This window comes from Passer montanus, unplaced genomic scaffold (genome assembly GCF_014805655.1).
Source record: "Passer montanus isolate IOZ18808 unplaced genomic scaffold, ASM1480565v1 scaffold5, whole genome shotgun sequence".
Classification (NCBI taxonomy): Eukaryota; Metazoa; Chordata; class Aves; order Passeriformes; family Passeridae; genus Passer; species Passer montanus.
Window position 1 is genome coordinate 18,131,096 of NW_024369929.1, and position 24,412 is coordinate 18,155,507.

At 39.7% G+C, this 24,412-nt stretch overlaps 1 protein-coding gene across 2 annotated transcripts in view; it reads left to right on the forward strand.

The window, feature by feature from the left end:
* Positions 1-24,412, forward strand: part of IQGAP1 (IQ motif containing GTPase activating protein 1) — a 53,806-nt gene that overhangs the window by 27,706 nt on the left and 1,688 nt on the right. Inside the window, exons 15-37 of one of the 2 annotated variants that reach the window (XR_005629115.1) lie at positions 93-256; positions 2,927-3,017; positions 4,360-4,521; positions 4,891-5,033; positions 5,376-5,546; positions 6,640-6,723; positions 6,818-6,889; positions 6,982-7,051; positions 7,795-8,003; positions 8,885-9,040; positions 9,255-9,418; positions 10,235-10,459; positions 11,660-11,800; positions 11,889-11,973; positions 14,145-14,377; positions 15,135-15,267; positions 15,614-15,716; positions 17,223-17,358; positions 18,663-18,750; positions 19,165-19,377; positions 20,426-20,592; positions 22,250-22,365; positions 23,249-23,357. Coding sequence is in view for 1 of the 2 variants with exons in the window: in XM_039722953.1 (XP_039578887.1) it covers positions 93-256; positions 2,927-3,017; positions 4,360-4,521; positions 4,891-5,033; positions 5,376-5,546; positions 6,640-6,723; positions 6,818-6,889; positions 6,982-7,051; positions 7,795-8,003; positions 8,885-9,040; positions 9,255-9,418; positions 10,235-10,459; positions 11,660-11,800; positions 11,889-11,973; positions 14,145-14,377; positions 15,135-15,267; positions 15,614-15,716; positions 17,223-17,358; positions 18,663-18,750; positions 19,165-19,377; positions 20,426-20,592; positions 22,250-22,372; positions 23,249-23,357 (3,242 nt within the window). In the remaining variant the exon portion in view is untranslated. Of the gene's footprint in view, positions 1-92; positions 257-2,926; positions 3,018-4,359; positions 4,522-4,890; positions 5,034-5,375; positions 5,547-6,639; positions 6,724-6,817; positions 6,890-6,981; positions 7,052-7,794; positions 8,004-8,884; positions 9,041-9,254; positions 9,419-10,234; positions 10,460-11,659; positions 11,801-11,888; positions 11,974-14,144; positions 14,378-15,134; positions 15,268-15,613; positions 15,717-17,222; positions 17,359-18,662; positions 18,751-19,164; positions 19,378-20,425; positions 20,593-22,249; positions 22,373-23,248; positions 23,358-24,412 lie in introns of both variants that reach the window. The other variant, XM_039722953.1, reaches the window with a different exon arrangement.

A 24,412-nucleotide genomic window follows, 5' to 3' on the forward strand; every position in this document is an offset into this window, starting at 1 on the left:
AACCACACTTTTCTTCTGAAGCAATGCTTGTGATTATTGTTAACCAAGAATGGAACTTTGTATTTCTCCTCTCCCTTTGCATTTCTCTGTAGGGATTTTGGCAATTGGTCTTATTAACGAAGCTCTGGATGAAGGGGACACCAAGAAGACTCTTCAAGCCTTACAGACTCCTGCAGCAAAATTGGAGGGTGTAACTCCAAAGGTGGCACAGCATTACCAGGATACACTACTTCGAGCCAAGAGAGAGAAAGCGCAGGTGAGTGCAGTTAAATGCACTTTTTGAAAGACCTTTGCATTAGTTAATGGTTTCCTACTGGTCTTGAAAGTCAGGAATCAAAATTGGCAATGGAGAGGTGGGCGTTCTGCATACCTTTAACCAATCTTAACCAATCAGAAAGAGATTTCAGCTAGCAGTGTGAACCTATGAACTGTGGAGATGGGTATAGGGATATTAAGTGCACATGGTGGCTTGCTATAGCTAAACTCAGGTCCAAGTGAGAGACGTATCTTTTTTTTGTGAAAAAAATAATATTAATTATCTGGTTTTGTGAGGAGACCATGTTTATTACAGGAGTAGTGAACTTCTCATTTCAAGTTTTCTTTCTTTCTGCAAGCTTAAGTGTTTTATTCTAATGTTCTGTGTTAAATGTACTCTTAAGTATAATTATATATTTGGCAAATAAGAAAGTTTCTGGAAGCGGGAAAATCTGTAAAGTGATAAATTCTAAAAAAGATGTGAAACAACATACATGCTACCAGCAAATTATATGCTGTTGTTCATCTGATGACACTTCCATAGCTTATGACTTTTTTGAGCAGAAGTTGTCATTAGCCAAGGACTTCTACCTACTTGTACATAGTTGCAGTTTTCACTAAACTGAAAGGTGAAGATGAAGAGAGGAAGAGCAAGTTTCATGTTACAGGTATAAGAAAGGATGACGAGTGCACATGTGTGTATGCAAATGATTTTTGGGTAGTAGGGATAGGGCACTGGGTTTTTTTTTTCCCTTTTGTATTTACAGAGATGTAGCAGATGTCTGCTTTTCAGAGGCTTGAGAGTGTTTTGTTTTCTTTTTTCTGCTGTGGAGCTCATTGCTCTAGTAGCAATGCACAATTTTGTATAGAGGCTAAAGTCTAGACTGTGTTGAACATTTTGTTTTTGACTAAAGGTAAACCAGGGTGATGACAATAGCTTAAAACTGTATGCAGTGCTGATGAAAATAATTAAGCAGCTTTCCCAAGGTCTTGACGGGGTTAATGTTCCTCAGGATCCATTTTGTGCTGAAGCATTTCCTCTCGATGAGTCAGAATGAAACAATGAAATCTTTTTATCCTGTACTTAAACTTGTGCCAGACTGTGCTGGTAACTTCTGAGTTGGTATGAAATTACCTTATTTAGGCATAAGATAAATAAAGGGCTTCTCTCAGCAGCATGGGAATAATTCCAGTAACAGGAGGATCATATTATACGGTAACAATGTGGGGAAAAATAAGCACAATCTTAAGTCAACTGTTATGAACTAGTGATTTCTGTACCTTGGGGCTGAGGAGGATTATTGTTCACCTGAAGATGTTTGGTTGATTACTTGATTGGGGAGTGCTGAAACATCATGCATGTTTCTGATGTGATGAGGTGACAGAGAGAAAAAAACAGTAGACTCTGTAGTATGTTACACTGTGTGTGTCTTGCAGAAAGCCTTGCAGCAGTAAAACTGTAGAGAAGCATGACATGGTTTGGGTAGCCTTCAGGTTGACTTCTGTGGCTAAATAGTACAGTAGAGTTACAGTGATGATTCTCCCCCACATCCTGGACAGGAATTTTGCTGTTGCTGGTACTCTTGTGGGACTGTCTGGCTTTCAGATGAAGTCTGCCTGTGAAGGTCATGTTAAGCTCTTGGATGAAGTATCATTTAGCCAGTTAGTTTCAGATCTGCCACTGCCAACAGTGGTTGAAATATGGAAAGCACATAAGGAAATGTTAATTTTAATCTGGCCTTAAAGCTCTTGAATGTTGTAAATAGTGGTTCTTTTGTGCACTGTGATTACTATTCCCTCCCAGAACTAAAGGTTTCCTGTGTTCTGTTTGTACGAGGAAAGTTGTCAGAGGGATGGTAGTTGCATCTTGGCATTTCTTTTGGTAGTTACCTACAGGAAGCATCAGTGGGTGGGGAGAAGCTTATACTTGGCAACTGCTGGGTCATTGTTCTTTATATATATTTTGGGACTTGCAAAACACTTGTCCTTTTCCTTCTCTCAAATTTATGCATGTGACATTAGCTCATTTGGCTAGATTTCCCAGCCAAAATACAGGATACGGTGTGATCACTGCTCTTTGACAGGCAATCTATTAAAATAAAGATTTAAAACATGGCTTTGACTGCTGTGTGTGTATACCCATCCACAACACATATGATGCTTTTTGCTTTGTTAATTTGTGCAGGTTTGTGAAGTTTTGTAGTCACAGAAATGATCAGCCTGATGTGATGTTAGTTACCCAAAGGTTTGTTAGTTTCTGCACACAGATGTGCATCAGCAGCTCTCTGTAGTCCTCTTCTGTTGAAGGACTACCTTCCTGGGAAATCATATCCTCTTTGCTAGTATGGTACTAAGTCCCTGACCTTGTGTTCACTCATCTTATTAGAGTGATTCTTATTGATAGAATTTCTTGTTTGTTCTGTTTCCTGAGAATTTTTTTTTGTCTGGGAGAAAGTATTTAGTTTGGTAATGCCATAGTAGTCTCTGCCAGTCACAAATCCACATGATGTCCTTGTGCTGGAGTTAGTTAGGAAGACTGAAATACTTCTTTTTCCCTCTGTTATGGAAAACTACTCTATTGGCTGTTTCTGACTATACGTTATCTTACTTGGCAAAAATAGTGATACTTTTCTCCTGATATTGCATATTTTTCTTGTTGTATTCTCTTCAGGACACACAGGATGAAACAGCTGTACTTTGGTTAGATGAAATTCAGGATGGGATTCATAAGGCTAACAAGGACACAGAGGAGTCCCAGAGATGTAAGTATTACCACACAGTATTGCAATTAATCCTTACTACCTGCCACCAGTTATTTAAGGAAGAGTTGGGGACTAGAAATGTCATGTACATGTGGCAGAGGAAACCAAAAGAGCCTACAGGCTTCTGGTGCAGGTGTGGTTTTTTGAGGAGTGAATGTCGGATTCTTCAGATACTAAGTTTCTTCTGTTGTGGGGGGATATGCATTTTTTTCCAGTTTTGCATGTGACCATTAGACCACGTTACCTTGTTGGACAAATCTCTATCCAATTGTTTGTCGTTTGCAACTAATTGTGCGTGTCAGTGGGTGGTTGTTTAGAAGTGAGACTGTTCACTTACTTGCACTATTGAAATGGTGTCTTCTGGTGAGCATTACCTTTTGTTTGCATGAGGTACTGTGTTGTAGCGACCTGGTTCCAAGGAAACGCAGCACGACGACCCAATGCCTTTTGGGCCGTTCGGGCTAAGGACACGCAGACATCAATGTGATAGACGGTCCAACGGCCCTTTATTGGTTTTCTCCTCGGTATATATACCCTTGGTCCTTCTCCTACCTTCTGGGGTCTGACTTTTACCTTATATGGTTAGTAAGGAGACTGGGTGGAGGCCGTGTTAGTGGGGGTTTACATTCTTGGCCTTTTGTCCTGCGGCTATCTTCTTATCTCTGGGAGTCAGGTGAGGGAGGCCCTATCAGGTTTCCGTGACAGCCCGAAATCTTCCGACCGCCTGTCCCTATTCTCTCTGCCACAGTACTGTTGTCTTGTCTTGGTTCCCATAGGTATTGCCAGACAAACACTCACATGTTTTTTGGATACTGAGAGTACTACACATCAGTGATACTCGCCTTTGCTCCTTAATGAAGTTTGCAGGTGGACTGGTCCACCATTGTTGCATGTCAGTCTTTATAACAATGTTGTTTCTGTCTGCAGAAACAAGTAATTACTGCTCTGGTTGTTGAAAAGGCCCCTTTTGAGTTGTGACTGGCTCTGCCAGAAGAAACTGTGTTAACTGAAACAGACATCAGAGGAGAGTTGTAACTGTGTGTATTGAAAAGTTCTGGTGGTAAATCAGCACCATACCGGAGCTTTGGGCACACACATTACATGCTGTCAGGTGCAGTTCCACACATGGTTGGATACTCTGTACTGAAGAGGCCTCTATACTGCAAGTTGTCTAGTTGGTTTTTTATTTATATTTCATGTTTATGTACACTTAAAATTTGTGTATCTTACATACAACCCAGCTATAAGGGTGTGTTCGTGTTGCCTTGCTCTGTTCTGCCCTTCTGTGCTTGCTGTGAGCTACTGAGCCCCTGAACTAACTTGCTTTCTGGTGTTATCCAAGTCTCCTTAGGAATTCTGGCCATTAATGAAGCAGTAGACCATGGTGACGTTAGCCAGACTCTGAGTGCCTTGCGTTCACCTGATGTTGGGCTATACGGAGTCACTCCAGAATGTGCTGAGACGTACCAGCAAGAATTGTCAGAAGTTAAGAAAAGGGCAGCAGGTACACCTTAAGTAGCTAACTATTAGTGAATTAAATGCAAGATATTCCATTGTACATGGAATTGGAACTAGAGGTAAAAAAGCCCCATGGAAAAAATCTTGTGTTGTAGATAGCAGCTGTGGATACTTTGTGAAATAAGGTTTGTTTTTTGTTTTTTTTTTAAAGAGTATGAATAGTATAATGTTCTCCACTTATAGAATGTGTTGTGTTTAGGTAGCTCTCATATGAGGTCATTAGGGACTCAGAAACATTGCTTGGAGGAAGAAGAATCTGTAAAGTAAATTTCCTGGTTGTAACATTTATATGTGTGAAAGGTAATAAATGCACTTGTCAGTGTTTCAGACTTCTAATTGCAGTTTCTGCTCTTAGGAGGCAATGGCAGTGAGTGGGTGAAACACTGGGTGAGAGGAGGCTATCATTATTATCATAACCTGCGGACCAAAGAGGGAGGATGGGATGAACCAGCAGAATTTGTGCAAAATGACACTCAGCTGTCACGGGAAGAGATACAGGTAGAGTAATAGATTAACACATGCTCCTTCTCTCAAAAGTTGATGTTCTCGCCGGTCCCACCCTTAATGCAGCTCTAAGATAGAATTCTTCAATGCCATAGTCATGTTAACACTCATTTGATTTGCTAGGCATCATAAGATTATATGTGTCACAACTCCTTGTCCTATTTCATAAAAATTTATCCTGTCACTAAAAGAGTATGGTACGATTATGTCACTGTTTTTTGAAAGACAACTTTGGAGTTTCTTGTAAGCACGGTGTGGAAAGCTGATGTAACATCCTTTTTCTTGTATTTCCATTTTCTTTTTCTGGCTTCTCTTCCTATCATAACATTAAATCAGAGCACCATATCTGGAGTCACTGCAGCATACAACCGAGAACAGTTGTGGCTTGCAAATGAGAACCTGATTATGAAACTTCAGGCTTGCTGTCGAGGGTATCTTGTTCGCCAGGAATTTAACTCAAGAATGAATTTTTTGAAGAAGCAAGTCCCAGCAATCACTTGCATTCAGGTAGTGATACCCTTTAATTCTGTTTGGAACTTGTACTCTGCAGTTGTTTTCTGTACACAAGGCTATTAACAGTTTTTGTTCAATTCAGGTAGTTACAGCATACAGTTGTCTTTGCCTCATATTGTAACTTGTCTAAAAACATTTTCTTCTCCAGTGAGTTGGTATATTATTCGCTTTTAGGTGTCATATATAATCAATTCAATAATCACATAGATTTGGAGAAAGAAAAAGTTATTTGAGGAGGCTTTAACAATTATTTTTTTACACGTTTCAGTGTTTCAGGCGTAAGGAAATACGGAGTGTGTTGTACATGTAGATGGTGATAGTACCATGACATGCATTTCTGCTGTGATTCATCATGAATTAAAGAGAAACAACATGGTCTTCAGTATTCTTGCTTCTCTTCAAATTTGTCCAGGGATTTGGAGGACTGGGGACCTGAAGGAGATGGTTGGATAATTCAGCATGAAGTCAAGTGCATTTATAGGACAGTCACAAAAAAATTCTTTCTATGGTGTTGTAACTGAAATGTGTGCAAATGCAATAGTTACTTTGCATCCTATTACCATTTTATTATTTCAGCAGTATATGTCCATTTGTTTCTGCCTAAGTAGCACATACTCTGCCTGTATATTTAACAAAACCTCCAGACCCACTCCCAGCTCATTAAAATAGCACACTCTCCCTTGAAGTGTAGTGCAACCCCTTGCCTGACTTTTCCCAAGTGTGGAGGGCAGTGGGTCTGCTGGGAAGGCTTAAAATGTTACACCATTGTTCTCAGAAGCAGCAGCTGCTAACACCTGATCCTCATGTAGAACAGTTTCTGTCAACTTGACTGTTTCACCGTATCCTTAACCCCTAACTGTGCTTCAGAAGGCCCAGGCTCTTCATGAAGTAATTTCGAGTCTCTCATGATTACATTTGCTAAATAGTTAATGCTTCACACAGTGTATCTCTTGATAAGACAAGTGTTTCTCCTTCATGTTTCATTTAGCCAAAAGGGCAGTTGGAAACTGAGGAACGCAAAGCTCAGGTTTGTAATTACTTCTGTTCAATTAGAAAAGTAAAGTGAGTGTGCCTGTTTTGTTTTCAGTCTCAATGGCGTGGCTACAAGCAAAGGAAGGCATATCAAATCCGTTTGGATTACCTACGTGCACAAAAGGACCAAGTAGTAAAGGTAGTGCAGGTTCTCTGCTGACTGTTTTGGTAAGCCTTTGGGGTACTGGACTTCGTAGAAAAGGTTTCTGAGTGTTTTGGTTACCCTTCAATAGATTCAGTCAATGACCAGGATGTATCAAGCCAGAAGACGTTACAGAGATCGTCTGCAGTATTTCAGAAACCACGTAAGAGGCTATCTTGTTAAATGTATTCTGTACCTGACTTCAGTACTCTTTCCAGAATGACGTCAAGTGTGTTTTTGTTTCTTAAATCCTAGATAAATGATGTTGTAAAAATTCAAGCCTTTATTCGAGCAAACAAAGCCCGAGAAGACTATAAAACCCTCAGTAAGTATTGCCAAGAGGAGAAAACTGATGTGCCTCGAATCTCTGTTTGTGAGGGATCATAGATTCATAGAAGAGATTCCCCAACTCTCTGCCTGTCTCCATAGGAGAGATCCTCCAGTCCCTGATCTTCTTTGTAGCCTTCCTCTGGACTCGGTCCTGCAGCTCCATATCCTTCTTACTGTGTTGGGGGCCCCAGAGCTGAACACAGTACTCCAGGTGGGGTGTCATTAGAATAGAGTAGAGGAGGAAGCCTCCTACCACACTGCTTTTGATTCAGCCCAGGATGCAGTTGGCTTTCTGTGCTGCAAGTGCACATTGCTGGGTCATGTCAAGCTTCTTGTCAACCAGTGTGATATTGGCTGTGTGATCTATAATATCAAGACAGTTTTGAGGAGCAATTGGGATGAAGTTGATTGGGCAGTGCAGGGAGTAGGTAGTTCTTGAGGCTGAAGGAGAAGTTGATTCTAGCTACCTTTTTTTTCTTTTCCTGAAAAATATAACTGTAGCTTTGCAGTTAGCTCTGACAGTGTGGACTACCCTATGCTAATACTGACTTTGTTCTTGATTTAGTTCTCTTACAACTTTCTCAAAACAGGAGAATCAAAATGTCTGAAGCTGTTCAGACAAGATGGTACTAATTTGACTCTGGGTGGTCCTTGATGTGCTGTTTAAACATAGATAAGGCATATATTTACTTCTGTTTGCCATACCCTAATGTTATCTATTTTATTGCCTGTTTTTAGTTAATGCTGAAAATCCACCTATGGCTGTGGTTCGGAAATTTGTCCACTTGCTCGATCAGAGTGACCAAGATTTTCAGGAGGAGCTTGAGCTAATGAAACTGCGTGAAGAAGTTGTAACCTTGATCCGATCCAATCAGCAGCTGGAGAATGACCTCAATCTCATGGACATCAAAATTGGTTTGCTAGTGAAAAACAAAATTACATTGCAGGTAAGAAATGTGTTGTTGGGAGACCAGGTACACATAGAATTGAGCCCAGTGGTAGTTAGCATGGAGAGCTTCTGGCCTCAGATGTTGGTTGCTCAGGCCCAGTGGAAAACATTTCCCCTGACTTAGTTTTTACTCCCAGTATGTTCTTAGTTCATTCCACTAATTTAGTATGTATCCCTAGAAAAGAAGACTGTAGGAAGAGAAGAAACAAGTCCTGAAGCTAAAAAAGGCAACAAGACTACCTTGATCTAACAAATGCAACAGGTTTTGTAATGAAAGGCTTTGAGATTCTTTTTGTTGCTCCTTTGTGGTTAAACAAGTCACACACATGCCACAAGTTTTCAGCTACAGCATTGTCTTTTTTTCAAGCTGAAGTACTGGTCAGCTTTTCATGTGGTACTGGATTCATTACACTTAGGCTTCTCTGAGTGCAAAATCTCAATTGGTGTAGTGTAATTTATCTTAGAAGGAAGCTGCAGTGGTTGGGCTGATGATTGCAGTGAAAAGTGCCATTGCTGTCAGAGTATATGGAGGTAGTGAGCTAGCTGAATATGGAACAGTATTTGTAAACTGTAAACCCAGTTTAAAAAAGGAAAACATTTCCAAGTGTCTTCAGAATGCTACCAGCTCTGATTGTAGTTGCTACCAAGAGTGAGTAACCCTTCTAGGGTTTCAGACAAAGTCAGGAACAAAGCAGAACATATACTTCCAGTTGGAGAAACTGCTGCCATAGCAAACAATCCTTCACTTTAATAGCCCCAGGCATTCCTTGACCCTGCATTTCCACATCCAAGAGATGTAGCTCTCAGATGCAGCTGTTTTCCAGTATTTCTTGTTTGAAACTTCTCAGAGTGAAATCTGTACCTGTTCTTTCTTTCCAGGATGTTGTTTCTCATAGCAAAAAACTTACCAAGAAGAACAAGGAACAGCTCTCTGACATGATGATGCTGAACAAACAAAGGGGAGGTTTGAAAGCATTGAGCAAAGAAAAGAGAGAAAAGTTAGAAGCCTATCAGCATTTGTTCTACCTACTTCAGGTAAGCAATTTCTTACACCACTTGGTAACCTTCTGTCATAGAAGGTTGTATGTCTTAGCACAGTCTTTGCTTGTGCACTGTCATTGTTATAGAAGCAGTAAGGTTGGAAAAGACCTTTAAAATCAAGTCCAGCCAGCAACTATTTTGAGCCACCTCAGTTTTTAGCAACACCAGCGGGGACTTGCACACTAAGTAATTTTTCTTGTTGTTGTAGACTAACCCCACCTACTTGGCCAAGCTGATTTTTCAGATGCCTCAAAATAAATCCACAAAATTCATGGATTCTGTCATCTTCACGCTGTATAACTATGCATCCAATCAAAGAGAGGAATACCTGTTGTTGCGACTTTTCCAAACAGCACTGCAGGAAGAGATCAAGTATGTGGTAGCATACGACATGTTCTTGCTGTTGAATCAGTTTTGGCAGTTCCTGAAAATGAGGCACATTTTCATGTGAAGTCTAGTGCTTATATGTAGATCATGCTAATCTGTCCCTTCACTGTCCTTTTCCCATTTCATATCTATTAATGTAGTCTATCAAAGAAGAATCAAGTATACCCATAGAAGATGAAGGCTTTCTACTTCAATCAAGATTTCACTGCTCAACAATGCAGCTACTTCTTATCTGATGCAAAGTCATGCTAAAATTCAGTCTAATCTCAATTCTCCAGTGTCTGATTATAAATATGTCCAACAAACTGCAAACTCAGGCTTTAGGAGCCAGGAAGAGTGCTAAATCTAAGCTGTCTGGATTTCCAAAAGCTAATGAGGAGTCTGAAATCTCTGTTGTTCGGCATTTCTACTTCCTGTCAGTGTTAGGAACTCTGTCTGTCCTCAGACATGTTTTGTTGCATTGGTTGGGCCTTAGGAGCTCGGTGTAACATGACTTAGATGACTGTAACTCAAAGTGTCAGTTTGAGTTACACGTCTTTACAATACAGAGTGGCACAACTTGCTGTGAGGAAGAATATGCAATGAACTTTTTGAGGAACTACCCTCAAGTATTTTTTGGGAATGCTTTTTAAGCATGAAGATGATATATACCCTGAAACAAATAACAACTTGTAAAAAACTTGTGTGTCTCCCCCTGCCACCCCACCCCCAAAGTTATGCTTGGAACAGTAGTCCAGGAAAGTGTAGGCAGTGACAGAGTTATGCATACCTCAAATTTCAAATAGATTCTTTCTTCTTCAGATCAAAAGTAGACCAGATACATGAAATTGTCACTGGGAATCCTACTGTTATTAAAATGGTGGTAAGTTTCAATCGTGGTGCCCGTGGTCAGAATGCCCTGAGGCAGATCCTTGCACCAGTTGTGAAGGAAATCATCGATGACAAGTCACTTAATATCAAAACTGATCCTGTGGATATTTACAAGTCTTGGGTTAACCAGATGGAATCTCAAACTGGAGAGGCCAGGTATGGGACCTGTTAATATTGTATTTTTCTAAACATTGCTTAGCTGCTTTGCATTGCTCAGTTAGTCATTCAAAACCATCCTTGGCTCCACTGCATGCAACTGTCCAACTGACTTTCTCATCAAGACAGCTTTCATCTGAGAGTTCTAAAGTTCTTACTCTGGTTATGGTGCTGAGAGTATTGAACAGGAATGTCTTTAAATGATGGAAAAAGAAATACTCTTTGGTGTTTTCCTATGTTAACTTGATAGGTAGATGCCCTCTAACCTAGAAGAATGTATTGTAAGAAAATGTATTTGGGAATTGTTGGCATGTCAGTCCCTGTTCATGTCACTCTTGGCCTGTGCAAACAGGTACTGCCCTCAAGCACACAAAGCCGCTCTTGCTGGCAAAAAGTGTCACATTGCGTATAATTCTCCTTGGTCCTAATATCTTTCTAATTAATACCAGCTATTGATGACAATTTTATTGAGCTATGTGATTTTGTGTCATTCTGGTCTCTTTTTCCTCAATGGTTGTGATTTTCTAGAACTTGAGGATTCTGTTGTGTTATTGGGGTTTTTTAACGTACTTAAAAAAAAGCAAAAGCCATATAGATGAATTACTTCCTCCATGTCTAAAGCAGTCATATACCTTTGCACACTTTATGCAAAATTCTGGGCATGGTAAAAATGGAAGTGATGATGTGTATTCAGATTCTTCTCTATACATGAGATTTAGGATACACCTTTATGAATTACCAGCTTCATTTGTCTGGGTTCACTGGAATACTATGCAATAGTTTCAGCTGATTAAAAAAAGGATAACTATTCCTTCAGCAGCATGTTTCATTGATTTTATGAATGCTGCTCTTCTGGTGTCCAAGTTTTCATCATTTTAATACTCAAATGCATAGCTTTCATTTTCACCAATTTGCAGTCTGAAGTACCACTATGTGGGTATGGATGGTGCTTTTTTTGCCTAGTGTGCATGCTGTAAAAAAGATTAAATTTTGAGTTATCTGGGTCTTTCTCTCAGTGGCCAGTGCAAGGGGAAGTAAAGGAAGTAAAAGCAAAAGAATTTCAGTGCTGATGGTGTCAAACAGGTTTATTAAAGGCAGTGCATAGTTTTTGGCAGTGAAGTGAATATAAACATGTTTCTGTGTCAGGCTATATGTTTTTGAAGTAATACTCTACTTTATATGTCTGACTTTTTCAAATAGCAAACTGCCATATGATGTTACTCCTGAGCAAGCCCTAAGTCATGAAGAGGTGAGGACGCGCCTGGATGCCTCAATCAGAAACATGAGGACAGTGACAGACAAGTTCCTGTCTGCCATTATTAGTTCAGTGGACAAAATCCCGTGAGTCTGATGCACCAGCGTTATCCCTGAGAAGTTGCTGGTGTCTTCATGCTTGCAGCACTCTTATTTGACCTTTTCTTTGTCTCAGGTATGGAATGCGTTTCATTGCCAAGGTCCTAAAAGACTCCCTGCATGAGAAGTTTCCTGATGCTGGTGAGGATGAGCTTCTGAAGGTGAGGATCTGTACACCTTTGTGAATAACTGTCAGCCGCATTGGCTGTGGCGAGCATGTCTCATTCTTCTCTCTTGTTAGGTGTATATGTGGAGAGGAGCACATGTAAACCCATTAATTTACCTCTACAGATAGAAAATATTTCACATCAGGCTATTGCCATTAGCTTCATACACATTGCTTGAGATGTAATACATTGTTTAGAAGGAAGTATCCTGATGCATCTGTTTTGTTTTGAGTATCTTGGGCATTTGAACCTTTAGATTTCTTGACCTGGGGTTTACTGTTCCTCCTAGAAAGTAAACCTTGGGTTAACTAGTGTGGTCACTGCCTACTGCTCCTTCCTTAAAGAGACAAGTTAAAAAGCTGTATGCCAAATTCTGATATTCCTAATGCCCCATCCGTAACACACTGGGATATTTTGATGGCAATATGTAGAATCGCTTCCCATGATGCCTGGTCAGTTTTGTATTTCACATTTCAGTTGGTTTGGAGAACTAAAAGGATCCTAATATTAGTTGCTCTTAGATGACTACAGTGTTGGGGTTTTCATTGAAATTTCTTTGGTTTTGTGGCTTCTGGTAAATTCTGAATTTATGCCCATGAACGCTTTACTTTTTAATACAATATAGTTTGGTTATTAGAATACTTGACAACGTCTCTTTAAGCTTCTCTGCCTCTGCTTCATTACAAAATAATTACCAATCTGAATGCTGTTTTCTTCTCTCTTCTAGTTCTGTGCTTTCCCATTCTGAGACATCGGTTCTTTCTATGCAGGTGAATTAATTTTTTCCATCTGTAAATTTAGGTGGAAAACTGCAGGTTTTATTAATCCTCATGGAAACAATGCAACTGTCCACATGAAAGTCAAAACTGCAGTTGCGTGCAATATCTACCTGTAGATTTTTTTTAGCAACCGAAGATACTCATATAATACACTGTTCTTTTTGCCCTGCAAGTTCAAATGTCATTAATTCCATTTCTTTCATGGATGTTGTTTTCTTTTTACTGTCAGTAAACAGTTAGACTGTTAATGGTCAGCAGACTGTTAACATCCCACGGCATAGTTTGTGAGAGTACACCAGAGGCTTGCATAAAACACTTGTCCAAACATGGCCTCACTGGAACCAGTTATTAATTTCTGGAACTTAGCAATGGCTTGGTTTTTTTCTCTGTGTATCCAGCTGTTTGTTCAGACCCCAATCTCTTCCATGCATTTTGGTCACATGAAAAGCAGGTGAAGCCAAGGTTCAGTGACCTGGCCTTCTGCAAATGAGCATGTGATGAGAGAGCTTTTGCTTTAAATCAGCATGGTGAGTTAATATCTTTCCTTGCTAGAATTACTTTTGGCAAAATATCCAATACAGGGTAGAAGAATATTGTGAGCATATGAATAATGTGATAATCTCTATGTGTAGTTCTTTGAAATGTACTGCTGCTCACATTTGACTAGGTAAATTGGATATTTGAATCATCCAATGCCATTTGTTTTCTGTACTTCTAATTTTCTTACTTCTGGATTAAATGGTTTCTCACTAATTAGGAGTCTGTGCCTGAATGTCTTGCTGTCATATAGAAGAAGGCTTTTATTCTGAAAGAGAGAAGGGCTTTGGACAAGAAATGGAAAAGAATTTCCTCAATTTAACTTCTTGGTGTGCCATTCTTCCTCCTTATTTTTGCTTTGTCAGAAATGGCAGCCAATGCTTTATGCTTCTTTAAAAATTGGCTCCACTGAAACTTCATTATCAGATTCCTCTATACCATGGTCATTCTGCCCTCTGTTAGGCTAACTCAGTTGCATTTAATTCTCCTGACACTGTCTCATGCTCATATTAGTAATTAATTGGTAACTTACAGTATCTCCTATCGGTACATTTTTGTAAGTTGGAGTTCTAAATCTTTATGCATAGGAATATTTCCTGCTATATTGTCCTGTGACTAATAGTGCTCAGGCTTTCCTCTGTGTTGACTGCCCTATTGCATCTTTATGATATTGGGGTTTTTTTTAACACTGTAGATCTTTGGGGATGGTATGTGCTTCTGTACAGCAGAACCTTTGTGTTGGAAACAGGCTTACAAGGAAATAATTTATCGAAACACAGAGTAGTTTCAATGAAATTTGGTTGGGTCCTGTACTTCTGTTTATTGATACATTTCTTCTCTCTTTCCCAGATTGTTGGCAACTTACTGTATTATCGCTACATGAATCCAGCCATTGTCGCACCAGATGCATTTGACATCATCGACCTTTCAGCTGGAGGTCAGCTGACGACAGATCAACGCAGAAACCTCGGTTCCATTGCAAAGATGTTACAGCATGCTGCATCCAATAAGATGTTCATGGGAGACAATGCTCATCTAAGCATCATTAATGAGTACCTATTGCAGTCATACCAGAAATTCAGGTAGAAGACCGTAGCTAATTAAGTTGGGAAGTTTGTCAGAGGGTAACATTGCAAGTAAAAAGGGAAAACAGTAAATCTAGAATATGGAAAATTCTGTCTCTGTCAAATATGCAGTCCATTTAAAATAAAAGGATTTCAGGCCAGACTGCCACAAGCATCAGTGACAATGGCAGATAAAATGTGTACCTGGAATTTATGAACAATGGATTGTATGTTCATGAGATTGCAAAGTCAAGAGTTTCAAGTATCCAGAATAAAGGTTGCTTTTGCACATACTTATTACAGTACTTTGGATGTGGACAGGCAGAATAGACATACCTTCTTCTGTCCTATGTGAACCCTGGTTGCACAGGAAAATCTAGTGGTGATCAGGAATAAAGCAGGTTGGCATTTAGCTATTCATATAGTTGAAGTAAGCTTTTGTTCAAGAATTGTCATATCTCCTGTGTTTTGGAAAAAGGGTAACCAAGAAGTAGTTGGGAGCAAAGGATGGTAATGCAGTGGGGGCAGGAGAATGAGGTCACTGAAAGCAGTTCTGTCAGTTCTGAAAATGAGCAGATATCAACATGGTTAGTATCAATGATTGAATTTACTAGGTTGCTTCTGATGTGTTAAACTAAAGCTGTAGCGTGCCATAGTGTATCATAGTTTAAAGAGGAGGGTCTATGCTTGACATTGTCATGGGAAGGAAATACTCTTGACATATCACATGACTCTTGGAGTCATACTGAGTGTTCTCTTCTTCTTTGTTCTGAAGGCGTTTTTTTCAGGCTGCCTGTGATGTTCCCGAATTGCAGGATAAATTTAATATTGATGAATATTCAGACTTGGTGACTCTCACTAAACCAGTAATTTATATTTCTATTGGTGAAATCATCAATACACACACTGTAAGTATACATTAGTCACAGTTACTCCTTATAAGCAGTGTTTGTGAAGAAAATGCTGCTTCTGTCTGAAACACAAATGTACCAAATACAAGGCTGAAAGTTGTCATGATTGTAGTTTGTGAGAACTTGTTGGTTTATAGAATCAAATAATTTAGGTATGGCTTCAGTAAGTTCCTTTGGGAACCATTTGAGTATGTGATATTGACGCAGAACTGAATATTGACATTGCTGCTTTGGAGTTCAGTGATTTTTTTCTAAAAGATACTAGCCTAAAGTAATGAAATTCTACTGTCTAGAAAAGGATGTATTGTTAAAACATAATTGGTTTTTTTTTCTATTCATCTAGTTGCTCTTAGACCATCAAGATGCAATTGCTCCTGAGCACAATGATCCAATTCATGAGCTGCTGGATGATCTCGGAGAGGTTCCTACAATTGAGTCCTTAATAGGTGGTCTACTTTATTCTGCTAACGTAATATGTGATATTACCTGAAATGACTTAAAGTGCAGTAAGGAAACAGTAAGAAATCATCAGAGGTCCTTTGGGAGGGCATGCTCTAAAAAGCAGCAGATTTGTTGCAGTATATTTTTCTCTGCATAATGTACTGCTCTGAAAAAAAATAGGGTTTCTTTCTGTTGTCCCCACCCATCTCACCTCATCCCACTCTAGAAGTTTTTAGAAAACAGATGAATATTGACATATTTTCTTTGTTCCATTACACTGGAGCCATTTCTCTGTGCTTGTGTCCCTGTTCCAGCTTGTTTGCAAGGATCCGTCCTTACTGGAGATCTGTTGGTTCTGTGATCTGTAGATCTGTGTTCCTTTCAGAGGAGTGCAGTAATAAATGTATTAAATAGCATGTGTTCCTTTAAGAGTCTTTGGCATGTGGACAGGTAACATTTTTCCCCTCCTTTAGAGTTATTTTCCATAAAGAAAATAGAATTTTATCCTCTTCTAGTTGGGGGAAAAAAGCAACTAACACTACTAATCTGTGAAACTGTTCTGGAAACCTGAGACACAGTTTACTGCATCAGAATGTAACACATACTGGAAAGATGCACAAGTTTTTCTGGTTCATTGGTTTCTGTGTTGCAGTTATTTGAAGTTTCTAGTCTAGCAGAGGGGAGGGAGGCAAACCTGGCCCAGTTTTTGGAGAGGATGCTCTGACAGCAAACACTTACCTTGAAGTTGCTTGATCAGAAAGATTAGAACCTTCTAAAGGAGTGATTGCAAGCACATTTTCTTCCAAGCGCTGGCAAAGAACTGTAAGAGGCATTACCTGAACAAGCATAGACCATAGGTTTAGCTAGAACTTGCCCTCCTTCCCCATTTTATTTCTCCTGTGTGCATTGTTTCACTGTGGCTAATATGCCAGATCTTTCTGCAGCCCTTTAAAAAATGGGGGGAAAGGTACCAATTATTGTTCTGGTCAAAGTTCATGTGCAGTTAGAGCAAGAAAATTTCTTTTTGATGGGATAGCCTACTTTGTTCAAGAGATGATGACAAGCTCAGTTGCTAACATGCTCTTTCCTCTTAGCTTGAAACATGCATTTTGATGAGGGCATGGACATATGGGCATCATCACATTTTTGTTTTCCACTTTTGGCAGTTCAGCCACTCTTCTCAGTGAGATGCTGAGATACAGTGTGGAATGCATGTAAATCTTTAAGGCATACAAAGTGGTGATTTTATGGTGCTTTTCTGGCCAGTGCATTCTTTTAGATTTGTTATGAAAAAGTCTGATATTCAAGATATAGTCTGATATATTCAAGAAAAGTCTGATATATTCAAAATGATGTCTTTAAAAGTTGGTTTGGGTTTTGAAGTGTCCTTTGGACAGTACAGGAAACAGTCTAGTTTTTCTGTGTCTGTTATGCAGGGAAAAATTACAAAGTCCTAACAGTCAAGAAGGTAAAGAATGTGATTTAATCTATAAACTCTCTCTGCTTGGCAGGGGAAGGTTCTGGCAATGTTAATGACCCCAACAGGGAAATGCTAGCAAAGACTGAGGTTTCCCTCACACTCACTAATAAATTTGACGTTCCTGATGATGAGAATGCAGAGATGGATGCAAGGACAATTCTGTTGAAGTAAGTAGGGGGTAGCTACCTGGTATGTTACTCAAAAGAAGGAGCAACTGGAAGTTTACCAGTTAATTGGCATGTGAAAATGAGAGAATTGAGCATAATTTAAGGAAATGTGGGGGAACTGTTACTCCAAATACACTGAGATTGTAACCATGTCCTTTTCCATGCTGTGGCATGACTTATAATTGATGAAGACTAATAGCCTTTTTGAGAAGCGTAGGTCTTATAACCTAATGGAAAGAGAGCAATGAACTGTCAGGGGTTTTATTACTGCCAGAATCTTTATTCTGGAAAACTTTTAACTGACAGTGACTCTTGGCTAGTTTTAAGCAAATTCCTATTGCTGAGATGTACAGAGCAGTGACCTGACATTCAAATGCATGTTTACCTCCTCTGATGCATTCCTGCTCAGATGCTAGATAGTTTAATTGAAAAATCTTTGGTCAGTATGTACTTGGCATAGGCAGACAAGTGATCTCCCACAAGAAGATTTTGTCTTCAAAAACTTTGTCTCCAGTAACTTTAACTGGACTTCTTAAAAGATACATTGGTATTTTCCTACCCATTAGACAAAGGTGACATTGATTTCAAAAGTAAAGATTTACCAGCTGCACTGGTAGTCATTTAAGTTCTGGATGATGAGGAAGGTGCACATGTGATGCAGTTTGTGTGGTTCCAAAAGTAATTCCAGCCAGACTGCAGAGATTTGGTTTCATTGTGTGGCTTAAGGACAGAAGTACTTCAGGATGGACACTGATTGTGATTAAATCTCAGCTCAAATCAAGGAAATGACCCTGTCTATTGCCAGGCTGGAGTTGAGATCTACCTGACTCTCACCCACACAAGAAAGTAATCCTTGTGAGATTTTTGATACCTGTTATAGATCACTGAAGCATGCTTATGGATGGATAATATTAGAGAGCTTTTCTGATTGCACAAATGGGCTGTGGCTGCTACCTGTTTTATCTTTCACCTTGAATGCAGTTTCTGTGGTCCATGTGGCAGTACTGGGCCTACCTTCCATTTTATGGGGTAGCCTCCTTGCTGTTTGAAGGAGTTTTGGGGAGCAAATTGTGCATATTATAGAGAGGAACCTTTCGAGGAACCAGTTTCCAATAATGCATTGTCCAAAAAATAAAGTGCTTCTCAGGGTTCTGGTCTGGTTTAGCCTATGACTGCCTGAGTGCTCATCTAGTAATAATCTGACTTTAAATAAATCAGTACACTGGTATTGTTGCAGAACAGAAAAGTATTAAAGGTCTTTCTGTTTAAAATTCTTTCTCTTATTCTTCTTGATCTCTTTGCAGCACAAAACGTTTAATTGTTGATGTAATCCGCTTCCAACCAGGGGAGACGCTGACTGAAATTTTGGAAACTTCAGCTACCTCAGAGCAAGTATGATGCTGTTTGTCTGTGCTGGTTTTAGACTTGGAAATCATCATCTATCTAGATATATGTGGGACTCTTTGTTTAGGTATTACAGTGAGGCTGTCTCCACTGATGGAGCAAGGTGTTATGATAATCAGGAGGGTGTACAGTGGGAGTAAATTTTATGTGTGAATCTTACTCCTGCAGCAGTTGCTAGAAACTGTTTATGTAGAAGACCACTTTAGATGATAGGTAGGCTTCTCCTGGTTCCCACGTGTAGAATGTGTTCATCAAAATGTGTTCATTCGAGTCAGTATGGGAATTGCCAAGCAAAAGTCTTTATCCTGTGTATTGCCAGAGATCAGACAATCTGTTTCTGCTTCTTTTTGTCTCCTTGCAATTAATCTGCTTATGAACTTGCAGGTTTTTGTTTTCTTCTAGGAAGCAGAGCATCATAGAGCTATGCAGAAACGGGCCATTCGTGATGCTAAAACTCCTGATAAGATGAAAAAATCTGTCTCTGTAAAGGAAGATGGCAACTTGAATCTCCAAGAAAAGAAAGAAAAAATCAAGGCAGGCCTAAAGAAGTTGACAGAACTGGGGCCAGTGAATGCCAAAAATAAATACCAGGAACTAATCAATGACATTGCAAAGGTATACCATTTGATGGTTTCCTAGTAATCATAGTGGAGTTTTGCAGCTTTGTGAAACTGGCATGAGTTTTCAGAAGGAGAGTAAAGTTTTTAATAGCTAATTTATAGAGAAAGATCATGCCTTCTATTGCAGCATTTCCACCTCTTGGCGTGTAGAAAGTCCTTTACTTTTATATGTTTCTGTTCTCTTAAATGATTGTGTTGCCAGGTTCTCGGGTACTTTAAGAAAAAACTTAATAGCCTGGAAAGGAGGTCCTGATGTGTGATAAGTTCTTCTGCTCCATTTCACTAATTCAAGTATTGCCTCTACAAGCTTATTCACACAAAGAAGTTTTGCTCATAACTCTTAAGACATCCTGATTGTTATTTTGATTTAAATGTGCCCATTAAACAATCCCTAAATGATAAGGGGGGTGGCTATGAAAAACTTACAAAAGAGATCCAGTACTGTTGTGTATTGCTACAGTGACAATATATTTTATATCACATTGTTTTCTGAAAAACTATTTGGAAAATGTTAAGTAAGTAAACCAACTAAATAATCACCTTTAAGGATTTGATAAGAATTAATTGTATTATAGATAATATGTGTCACAAATTACAGTAGCAGTCAATGAATGTACTGGTTTTTTTGTTGAGATAATAAGGCAAGTGATGCTTAAAGCCTAACAAAGAAAAATAATGAAGTCTGTGTGCTGCTATGGTTGTTGCGCTCAATTTGTAAGATACTTTCCAATGCTAGCAAAATTGCTGCTTTTATATCATGGGCTTTCAGTGCACAATCTAGTCATTCCAACTAGAACAGAACTGAAGTTTAAGAAAGCCACAGAAGGTGCAACTTGTAGAGTTGGTTAGTTCCACAAATAGTCATCACAGAAAAAAAGCTGTGACACTTCAACTGGGGCAAGTGCAAATGAGTGCTCAAGCCTTGCATGAAGCAAGACTAAGCAAAATCAAATGGTGTGTTTCAAGTACTCAGTGGCTCTGGGACTGACACTGGAGAGCTCAAATGACTGTTAATTCTCTGCCTGTCTTTCTCTGTGCTGTAGGATATCAGAAATCAGCGTAGATACCGTCAGAGAAGAAAGGCAGAGCTAGTGAAGCTGCAGCAGACATACAGTGCCTTGAACTCCAAAGCTACTTTTTATGGAGAACAAGTAGATTATTACAAAAGTTACATAAAGACCTGCTTGGATAACTTGGCCAGCAAGGGCAAGTAAGTATCTTGGAACCATAGAACCATAGAATGGTTTGGTTTTGAGGGGACTTATAAAGACCATCTGGTTCCCACCGCCCTGCCATGGACAGGGACACCTCGCACTAGACCGAGTTGCTCTAAGCCCCATCCAGCCTGGGCTGGAACAGTTCTGGGATGGGGTAGCCACAGCTTCCCAGGGCAACTTGTCCCAGGGCCTTACCACCCTCACAAGAAGCTGTTGACTGCAATTCTTTGAGTGCGACTATCCGGTTGATCCTTATCCATTAAGTGGTCCACCTATCAAATCCCTAATCCTTCAGTTTAGACACAAGGATGTTGTGTGGAACATCGTTGAATGCTTTTCCACAAATACAGGTAGATGACTGTCAGTCAGAAATTCAGAAGAAGTTAGAAACCTCATCCAGAAATGGTGTATTAAACCCGTTGTAGTAGATCACCAAATCGGCCAGGCACCTGAGTGAAGGTATATTGGCTGTCACCAGTTACATCCCTGTTTTCCATGTATCTTAGCATAGTTTCCAGGAGGACCTTGCCAGTCACAGAGGTGAGACAGATTGCGTCTCCCTTATTTTCCTTCTCCAATTGGTAGGAGCTTCACTGGACTGCCACATTTTCTCATACATGATAGATAGTGGCTTGGCCACTTCCTCCACTGGTTCCCTGAGGACCCGTCTCATTAGACACATCTCATCAGGGTCCATGGACTTCCACACCTCCAGGTTCCTTAGATGGTCTTGAACCTCATGACCTGCAGCCGGTGGTTCCGTGGCCCTAGAGGTGCTTCTTACAGGAAAGCATGTGTTGCTAAGAAGAACCATAATACTGTCTGCTCAAAGCTCCTTGTCCAAGCTCTTTCCTGCAGCAATGGTTTTAGCAAAAGGGTCTCAGCAGCAGTAAGAAAATACAGAGTGAGGTCCTTGCGATGAATGGTGTCAAAAAGACAATCTTGAAAGACTTTTTGGTCCCTTTGGGAGAAGAGAATGCAGAGAGTCCAGTGGTACAAAGGTGGTTGTCCACATAGGCACTTGCTGCTCAGTCACAGTCTGTCCTGTCATCCTTCTTACGAACAGAGAATGAAAATAACATAGTTACCTACAAGGAAACCCTCGATCACAAATTGTCCCCGTTTCTATGCCAAATGAAGTCAGCTGTTATAGTGCTAGACAAATCAGATTTTCTGGAGGAAAAAAAGGATGTTGTCTTCTCCAGTCAGGTGTGAGAATGTGAACCCTTTTCGTTTGCAGAACGAAAATACAAGCAAGTTTCTGAGTAGTCTCAGCTTTTCTCCATGTCAGTTGTCATTAGACCCCATTTTGCCTAATGAGAGATGGTATTGTTTTTTATGAAGTACCATATGTTTATTTTTTTTTGTTTTTGGTTGTTTTTTTGTTTACTTTGGTTGTTTATTATTGTTATTGTCATCATCATCCTGCTTAAATGTTATTGGTAAATAGTAGAAAATTAAGGATCTGATCTGGACTACAAATGCTTTATAGATAAATTGACTAGTAGAAGTACATAATTATCTATCATTAGTCATAATTCTTTAGCTATACTGAGTCTATTCCCTCTTTCAAATAGGATTGAAAATTTACTGCTCAAAGTGTCTTTACTTGTGACCTTCTAATTTGTTTGGTTTGTCTTTTTTCCCCAGAGTCTCCAAGAAACCTCGAGAGATGAAAGGCAAAAACAGTAAAAAGATTTCTTTGAAATACACAGCAGCTCGACTTCATGAGAAGGGAGTGCTTTTAGAGATTGAGGATCTGCAAGGTAACCAGTGAGTATCTATTACTTAAAATTCTTTAGAGCTAAATAACCTTTTTGGAGGAAAAGGAAAATAGGTATGCTGAATTCTTACCTTTTTCTTAGAACTAGTCTAGGTGCTGATAGTTGAGGATCAGAAATTTTGAGATCTATTTGAGGCTGTGTCACATTGTCTTGCAATTTTGTTACTGGAATTTTAGTGTTGTTAGACTTAGTTAGTAAAGCTGAAAAAGTTGCTTTGATGACCTAGGCTGGCATCTCTAGGGCCAAGGCACCTTGCATAGTGATCACTCTTCACTTCTCTTTTTCTGGTTGGAGCAAAGCAATTCTTTGATTGAGAAGTGTAATGTGATTTAAACATGACATCCTCTTTCCTCTAACCCCTTCTCTGTCACCCCCACAGTTATGGAAGGGTACCTCCTTGGATGAATTGTTATTATGGTTAATAGCTTCCATTGTTGAAAAATCAGCTTTATGCTAGCTTGAGTTTTTCCAGCTGTGGTTTGCTAGCCTTGAGAAGCTGGCACATCTTGTGTGGAATATAGAGGAGCTGGCTGCTACTAGAATTTTTTCAGCTCTGAGTCATACTTTGTACTTGGTCCACTAAATGAGGTATGAATGTGCAGCACTAAAGTAGACTGCTTAGATTGTGCAAACTATATTAAATTACCCTGTTTCCTGCTATGCTTGTGTGAAGATATGATTTACTGGACTGTTAGAATCTGTTAGGCTTCTGTTCATTGTTGTATTGAGTCTGTTTGGCTTGTATGGGCTTATTTCAAATGGGGATAATAGAATAAAGAGTTAAGAAGAGAATTCTTAGAAATTTATCTTCACGTTTCATCTCATATATTCCCTCCCTATGATTTTTCATTTCTCAATTTCATAGGTTTAAAAATGTGATTTTTGAAATCAGTCCCACAGAAGAAGTAGGAGATTTTGAGGTTAAAGCAAAATTCATGGGTGTACAGATGGAAACCTTTATGTTACATTATCAGGTAAGAACTGTCCTATTTAATAGTGTCATGTAAGTTCCCCTGACAGTCTCTTTATCAAAATAACAATGACACGTTTTTTGCCTAAACGGTCGCGTAATGCTCCCAAAAATAACCCATTTGTTGCAGGTGCAACAGATGCAACATGTACAAAACTGCTTTTTGTTTCTTTGCTAATGAAAGCCTGATGTCAGTCTGTGTTCTTAATTATGTGTACACATATGCACACAAAACAAACACTTGCATTTTCAACAATTTCCTGCTACAGCAGAGAGCTTGGGAGTCTGTGGCAGCAGTCACCTTGGCTTGTGTGTGATGGCTTCAGCCAGTCATTGTGTATCGGTATTCTTTCTGCTACCCTATACTTTCCTGTTTGTTGCCAGTTCTTAGGTGTCCTCCTTAGGTGTCAGCCTTTACTTAGGCCACTGAACAGGCGTGCTGACCTTTTCCCAAACGGTTCCCTGTTCTTTTTCTCATGCCGGTATTTTCACACCTGGCGTCTCTGTCCCTTTCTTTCCCCACCCCCTGTCCATCTTGGTCTTCATTATGTTTGTTAGTTGTGGAAGCTTCAGGCCTCTCAAAACAGATTGTGCACAGTAGCACGTTGCATTGCAGTTAGTCCATGCCAGCTTGGCTGCTGGGATGGACAGCTGCCTCGAGGACTCCCCTAGTAAGCTGAGGTCCTAATCTGTCAGAGCTGGTCACGAACTTGTCGGTTCATGGGGCTACCCAAGGTCACTCGCTTCTCAGGCACATGGTTTACTATACCACTATGCCTTTGTTGTAGTGCTTTGCAGATAAAGCAGATGATGTCAGAGGTCAGCAACAAGGGATACAGCATCACACATGTCCACTCAAATGCCCACACCTACCCACCATGTTATCTGCAGGAGCAGGATTGCGGAAAGAATTTAATCCGTGAGATAAAATCAGTGCAGGTGCATTGCTGACAAAGCAAAGTATAACTAGAAATACTGCCTACGTAAACATCTAAGAGACTGACTCGACATCATATGCATACTGACTGAAATGGCATTTCTTTTTGCGCCGTAGATTGA